At 43.5% G+C, this 7,922-nt stretch overlaps 1 protein-coding gene across 3 annotated transcripts in view; it reads left to right on the top strand.

Moving 5' to 3' along the window:
• Positions 2,265–7,922, top strand: part of TNFSF13B (tumor necrosis factor superfamily member 13b) — a 31,261-nt gene continuing 25,603 nt past the window's right edge. Inside the window, exons 1-2 of one of the 3 annotated variants that reach the window (XM_018056283.1) lie at positions 2,265–2,807; positions 2,903–2,990. In XM_018056283.1, coding sequence (XP_017911772.1) covers positions 2,490–2,807; positions 2,903–2,990 — 406 coding nt within the window. In that variant the 5' untranslated portion in view covers positions 2,265–2,489. 3 annotated transcript variants of the gene reach the window in all.

The following is a 7,922-nucleotide window of genomic DNA, read 5'->3' as shown; positions in this document are numbered from 1 at the left end:
AAAAAGAGAGAGCTCGGCTTCCAGCACTGCCTTCAATTCTTTCATTTTTCTATGTGCTTAGGTACTATGAATGTGTGGTAAGTTGCTTCAGTCGTGTCCGACTCTTTGCCACCCTATAGACAGTAGCCTGCTAGGCTCCTCTGTCCATGTCCTTCTCCAGGGGATCCTCCCAACCCAGGCAAGTTCTTGACCACTAGCACCACCTGGGAATACACACCCATATTATCTGGGTGAGTTCCAATTACTTTCAGTCAGAAAGTAATCCCCAAACTAATCCTCTTTTGAAAAACTGAACAAAGGTCCATCTAGTCAAGGCTATGGTTTTTCCAGTGGTCATGTATGGATGTGAGAGTTGGACTGTGAAGAAAGATGAGCACTGAAGAACTGATGCTTTTGAACTGTGGTGTTGGAGAAGACTCTTGAGAGTCCCTTGGACTGCAAGGAGATCCAACCAGTCCATCCTAAAGGAGATCAGCCCTGGGTGTTCATTGGAAGGGCTGATGCTGAAGCTGAAACTCCAGTACTTTGGCCACCTCATGCGAAGAGTTGACTCATTAGAAAAGACTCTGATGCTGGGAGGGGTTGGGGGCAGGAGGAGAAGGGGACGACAGAGGATGAGATGACTGGATGGCATCACCGACTCGATGCACGTGGGTCTGGGTGGACTCCGGGAGTTGGTGATGGACAGGGAGGCCTGGCATGCTGCAGTCCATAGGGTCGCAAAGAGTCAGACACGACTGAGGGACTGAACTGAACTGAAAAACTGAACTGTTACCTGGTGTGTTTTATCCTGATTGACTGGAAACAAGAACTGTCAGGAAGCTTGTGTTCCACAAAAGATTCTGCACACCCACTGACAGATGACGACTCCCACCAGCGAAATGGGACCAAGGGAATCACTGAAACACTTTTTCATTTTTTTAAACAGAAAAATATTTTTAAAAGTCATTTTAAAAGGTCTTGGAGCTTGCAGGTGCAAAGGAGAAAAGAAAACAATCCCAATACATAAAAATGAATAAGGCTGATGACACGACACTTAGTGAGACACGGAGGAAGCAGGCAGTCCTGGCAGGTAACTCGGAGACACCTGGTCAAGGTGAGCACAGGCCTTTTCTCCAGCAGGTGGGTGCCCGCGAAGCCCTTGCAAAGACGTCCATTGTGGCAATAATGAACATATTACAATTGAATAAGTGAAACATTCTGTTCATAAAATGAATGAATAGATTCCACATAATGAATGAATGGAATGAATGGAAATGGAAGCATCTTCAAGGTAGCTTGCTCCACATTCCTGGGAGTCTTGTCAGGATTCTCAGGGACAGTTATCACCCACCCAGAGAGGACACTGACTCACAGGCCACACCATGTCCAACAACGGAGACTTGAAGGCCAAGCCCCTCTGGGTGGAGCCGCATCCACCCAGGTTGGGTCATATGTTCGACTGGCTCGAGTGGGCCTAATGGGGATGAGCAGATAAGCTGCTCTAGGAAGAGAGCAGTTAATGAGGGTTCCCGGGGGACCAAGAGCCAGAGAAGGTCGCTTCTTTCCCAACCAGTGTGCTGGGGACTTGCAGCCCCAGAAGTGCGGAGCGCACAGGTGGGAGGGTCCTGGAGCCTGGCCCGCCTGTGAATGGCTGACTCCCAGCCTCCCAGGACCCCCGAGTCCCTGGAGGAAGACCTCAGATTTCTCTTGGAAACTGCACCCACCCACGTAGAAAGGCTACCCACCCTCCCAACCCCCCACCTCCCACCCACCCCCTGCGTAGCTGATCTAAACAGTTCTCCAGAATGCAAGAACATTCTTTTTATCACATCACCAAGATGATAACGGAGCAGAGTGCCTCCCAGCGGACCTCTGTGCCTCCTTTGAGGACACTTCATTTTATTTCCTACTTAAAGACTGTTCGTAAATCACTCTCCAGGGGTGCCCGGTTCACTGCTGAAGCACTTAGCTTATCTGACCTTCACATGGATTATCTTTATCATACTTAGCAGGAGTTTATTCCTGTTCTTTCCCCCTTCCCTACAAAGCCACGTGGCCCCAAGTGGACCCAGTCCTCTCCTAATGCCTGAGGGGCAGCTCTTCAAACACTTTACTATCTTAAAAACTCCCCAGAGTGTGCTGGTCCGAACTGCCAGTTCCCTCCCCATCAGTAGATCTTTGGGCCGCCCCTGCCCCACCCCGGGTCTGTGCATGAGTGTTCTGAGATGCCATTAAAATTCTTACAAAAACTGAAAGTGAAATGAGGAAGACCGATTGAGCAATCGGATAGAAGGGTGAATGCCAGGAAGACCTAGCCTACAGTTGGGGCAAGAGATGCAGCCGCGACAGAGAGGAGAAAATTCAGGAGAACTCGCCCCAGGGCGAGCGCCGCCGGGCTGGGCCGTGTAGTCAAAGTGGGACATCTACAAACCCAGATAACAGGAAATGATCCATTCTCTGTGGTCACTCAGGCTAGGGGCCCCAACCTGCAAAGTTCAAGGAGGGAAATGGATGACTCCACCGGGGAGCAGTCCCGCCTTTCTTGCCCTCAGACCAGAGAAGAAATGAAACTGAAGGAGGGAGGCTCCGTCCTGCCCCAGGAGGAAAGCCCCTCCGGCCGGTGCTCCAAAGATGGAAAGCTGCTGGCCGTGACCCTGCTGCTCGCCGCCTCGTCCAGCTGCCTCACGGTGCTGGCTTTCTGCTGGGTGGCGTCCCTGCAAGCGGAGCTGGGCAGCCTCCGGGCGGAGCTGCGGGGGCGGCCGGGCGCCCCCCAGGCCGGAGCCGCGGCCCCGCGGGAGGCTCCCGGCGTCACCCCCGCCCTGAAAGTGAGTGTGCCGCAGTAGCCGCAGCCCCCCGCCGCCGCCCCCGCCCCAGACCCCGACGCCCCGGCAGTAACGTGGTGGGGCTTTTCTCTTAGCAGCGGATCTTTGCACCCCCAGCTCCGGGAGAAAGCAATTCCAGCCAGAGCGGCAGGAGTAAGCGTGCCCTGCAGGAGGCAGAAGAAACAGGTACGTTTGCGGGGAACAGAAGCGCCCAGGGGTCCGGGCTCCGGGGCTCAGGTGAGGAGGAGAGCATCTTGCCTGGGAGAGGGGCGCCGAACAGAAGCCGGAGGCTGGAAAAGGCATCCCAAGCCCGTGTGCCCCCCAGGGCGGAGCCAAGCCCTGGCCAATGTCCTGGGCTGACCGCGTGTGGGAGCACCTTTTGGGGGCATCCGTCTGTGCGGCGGCGCTTAGAGCACAGAAGAGGGGAGAGGGGCTCACCTCTCCGCTCAGAGAGAGAGCTCGCGCCCATGTCAGGAGCACCGTCTGGCAGTCCCCGGGCGGGGGCGGGGGGGAAGCGCCAGGAGCTAGTCTGGAATGAGGTTTGGTCCAGACGAGGGGCAGACCGCATCTCCGAGGGGCGTAGCTGCTGCGAACCCACGTGGAGACCAGGCAGGTGCACGCTGGTGCTCTATGCGATTTCTTCCCTTTTCAAAAAGAAGCCTATTTTACACACTGGGGCACAGAGATTTTAAAGCTTTTCCTTATTATAATGCTCTTCCAGGAGTTCCGCAGGTTTATAATCTGTTTATAATCTGTTCTTTAGTGATTTCTACCTGCTCCAAGAGACATCTCAGATTTGGGAGGGGGGACACCCCAAACTTTCAGCCTCAGTTCCTTCATGTCAAGGATGGAAAAGAATTTGCATTGCATCACTAATATTGCAATTTAATAAACCCTTCGTGCTGTTTCCCTTTTATATTACAGGAGCATTTTTTGAAACCCTAGAATGTGCCAGGCAGGCTTGTAGGGGGGAGAGGTGTTGTCGCGTCTGTTTCCTTTAACCTTAGTGCTGACTATGAGGCAAACTGATGAGGTGTAATTATTTACCTGTATTTGCACTTTGAAGGAGAGTGCTTGAGAGACAGATTAGGTGTTCTGCCCCCCCCTCTGACACACACACACACACACACACACACACACACACACACACGATGCTCCTTCTGTAAACTCATTTTTCACTAAATGCCTTATTCATGGAAAAAATTCCTCCTTAGTTTTATATGGCAATACATTTTGTATCTGCTTATCATACCCCCATGCCAGTTGTCAGAAACAACTGGGTTTATACATTTTAAAACTGGAAAATGCTCATATTTTTACTATAACATCCTAATTTTCATATTTTGCATTTTGTCATCCATATTTTCTGCATAATTGAAGAAATACGGCACATATACTGTGGCATATTTTTGTGTTGACTTATTGCACAATAAGCTTTTTCCTTATTTCTAAGTAATTCTCACATATGCTAATTTTATTTGTTGTCTTATAATTATGATCATTTTCATTTTTTTTTTTTTGGTAGAATGGAACATGTCAAAATTTTTGTGCAAATCTCTTTGTTTCTGAGGAATTTTATGCATATACTCAATATAAATTCCGTAGATAGAATGTCTGAGCCAAAGAGGATGGACATCTTTATCACCCTTGCTACCTGTTGCAACATCCAAATGAATTATAAATGAATGCAACAGAAATGTAGTGTGCAAGTTCTTCACATTCTTACACGCTTTACCTTTAAAGACATATTTTGACTAGCTCAGTAGGTGAAAAATAGTGCCTCAAATTTAATTTGTGGCTTGTTTACAAATAAGAATTATCTTTTTGCATATTTTGGTAGCTTCCAATTTTATCCTCTACTAATTTTTATAACTTCCCTCACTCATCTGTCGTATTTTTAAAATAATTTTGAATAAGCTCTGTGTTAGGCATCTTGTTTATCAAAATTTTGATGTAAATGTTTTCACAATATTTTGCTGCTCTTTAGAACTTGTACAGACATCTTGCATCTGTATATTTTAATGTGATAGCCTTTTACAAAATTTTCTGTAAGATATCAAAGTTAAAATACATATTTATCCATAATCTCTTAAAGTAGTTTGCTAATTTTTCTGCTATTTTGACTTTTTTCTAGTAATTTGGTGTTGTAGTTTGGTATTAAATCCGTTAGTCCCGGAGTTTATTTTGGAGAATCATGTTATACTAGCCTTAACTTCTCCTTTCTTCTCTTACTTTTGCCTTCCAAAGTGTTGCTAAATATCTAAACCAAATTAATTAGATGATTCTTTTTAATTCATTTGCGTTGAAACACTTACTATATTATATTGAGTTCCTCATATATAGTTGAATCTATTTTGAGACTGCTTTTTTTCATTGATTTATTATCCGATTTATCTGCATTAAATATTTTAAGGAATTTTGTAATAAAGTGAGCTTCAATATCTAGTAGGGTGAGAATGCCTCATTCTCCTTCAACCTTGTCAGCTAGTACTCTTGCCTATAAATTTATTATTAAAAATAAACTCTAGCACGCCCATTCCAAGAGGATATAGACCCATTACAGCAGATTTAAGAAGGAAAAAACTGAGTAAGAAATGAATAACTCCCTAAGTCCCACTTCCCCAAAATATGTTCTATTAATAAATTAATATTTTAAAATTTCATCCCATGTGAATGTTTTTTCACATTTGTGTTTCTAAGGCATCCAAAAAGGATATACTCACAAAAATTCTTCCCCAAATAACTTTCAATGTTTAGAAAATTTGGAGAATAGAAAATTCTAACCAATGAATAAGAATCCACCCAGTTTCCATAGCACAGATGTGAACACTATTATCAATATCCTGGTTTATCTCAGATTTTTATAGAACTTTAATGTAGCATATATATGGTATATATATGATATTTATGTATGTATATTGTGTATATATACAGTACAAACTGCATATATATGTACAGTATATACATGGTATATTTAGTTACATATGCAGTACTTAGTTACATATATATCTCTATGTCTCTCTCTACATATACTTATACCATTCATAGATCCCAGAGGAAAAATTTAAAGATGAGAAACTCAATGACAGTTATTATCAGCAAGTCTTGTCAGTAAAATTGACTTGAATGTTTCATCCTTTCAAGCAGGGAAAATGTCCATTTTGCTTAGCACTACTTTAAAATTTGTTTATGTATATACCAAGAAGCTTGTATGAAGCTACATGATTTTCCTTTGTTTTCCGTTTGGTAAGGTCCTTCTTTGGCAATTGAGGAGGTTCTATGCAGTTTGAATCTATGGAACTTTCTTTGGTTCTTGATTCCATTCTAGTTGTGACTTATTTTAAGTAAAGCTCAAAAGCCTTAGGTTATCCCTTTTAGTTTTAAAATGTTAGTTTTCATTTCATTTATTAGTTATCTATATATGTTTAGATACATTTAACTGGAATTTTATAAAGCCTGTAACTGAGGAAAAATGAATTTTCACATTTTGAATTTATCTATTCAAGAATTTTTAATATCTATGTTAAATATAGAAGTTTAAATTCCACAATAAGGCAATTTTCCTTATATAGGTTTCACTATTTTTCATGATTAATTTAAAAATGTTACTGTTACTTTGGAGCCTTGGCATTTTCAAATTGCTTGTTAAACTGTTAAAAAAAATACAGTTTTCAAGTAAATGATGTATAGTATTTGACCTCACACTTATTTTTAAGCCACACCAGGGCACTTAGTGGATTTATAACTAACAGAATTATAATATTCTTTTAGATTTTTCCTAGAATATTCTGCTTTCTCACATCAGTTTTGTCATCATTTTATAACCATGCTCAGAAGTTTCACAGCTAAATATAGTTAAGTAATATACCAGAATGTTACCCATTATTTTCCTATAAATCCAACCCAGATTTCAGTAGGCATCTTAATTTTATTGGGTACATATTCAATTTGTAAGTAAATTCCAGTATGTTGTGGGCTAGAAAGTCTGACCTCTCCAGAACACAGCAAGCCTAGTTCTTTCAGTATCTGATACTCATCACAGATCACCTAGGAAGGTTCTTTTCATTTGTGTGCAGGCTATCTGTACAACTAAATAGTAGAGACTTCTGTGGTCTGGTCCCGTTTCTCCTATTGTACAGTCATCATGACACTTGCCCCCTGTAGGTATTCCAGGAACATGCATGAATCAATTTAGGGCTCAATATGAAATAAGATGGAATGATTTAGGAATGATTTGGGATCACTTTGCTTCCTCCATTGCTCAGCCATAAGGAATCTACCTGCAACATAGGGGGCACAGGAGACGCAGGTTCAATCCCTGGGCTGAGACGATCCCCTGGAAGAGGAAATGGCAGCCCACTCCAGTATTCTTGCCTGAAAAATCCCACGGACAGAGGAACCTGGCGGGCTACAGTCCAAAGGGTCACAAAAGAATTGGACACAGCTGAGCGACTGAGCGCCCAGCACCAAGTGACATCATCTGGGGGGGGGGAGGGATTTTCCCATATTTCTTCATTTGTCAAGTTTTGATCAAAGGCTCTCTTATGAAATTTTTAAAACTTGACCTTTTAAAGAACTGCTTAACCAAAGAAGAGCTTGATCAGAAGACTCAAGTCCCAGGGGTGTGATCTGGAAACCCCTTGCCTCGGACTCTCTCGCTACCCCAGGCAGAGGCAGTATTTGGGCTCATTGAAAAGCCAGAGAAGCTCCCCTATTCAGCGACTTCTTCAACTATAATTACATGGATTGTTAAAATTTTTTTAAATTTTAATTGACGTATTCTTTACATACTCAGAAAAGGGCACGTATCTTCAAGTCAGTGAAATTCACAAACTGCACGTCAGTACAAGAAGGGCAGCACCCCCATCAGCCTGCACCCCAGTTAGCACTCCTTGCAGACACCCCCACCCCCCAGGAGCAAAAGCAGTGCTTTCACTTAAGTCTAGAATTTGGTGCTAGGGCTCCAGTTTTGCTTTTCTTAACTATGTTGTGTTTCAAATGAACGTCTTAGCAAGTTTCCTATGTTTCATAAGAATTTCTGACTGTAGTCTAACAAACAGAAATGTGGGGAAATCCAGGAGTAAAATTGCCAAATGGCTTATAATAGCCAGAAATTCA

Source organism: Capra hircus, chromosome 12 (genome assembly GCF_001704415.2).
Source record: "Capra hircus breed San Clemente chromosome 12, ASM170441v1, whole genome shotgun sequence".
Taxonomy (NCBI): Eukaryota; Metazoa; Chordata; class Mammalia; order Artiodactyla; family Bovidae; genus Capra; species Capra hircus.
The sequence above is the reverse complement of the archived record's forward strand: the minus strand, read 5'-3'. Positions and strand labels throughout refer to the sequence as shown.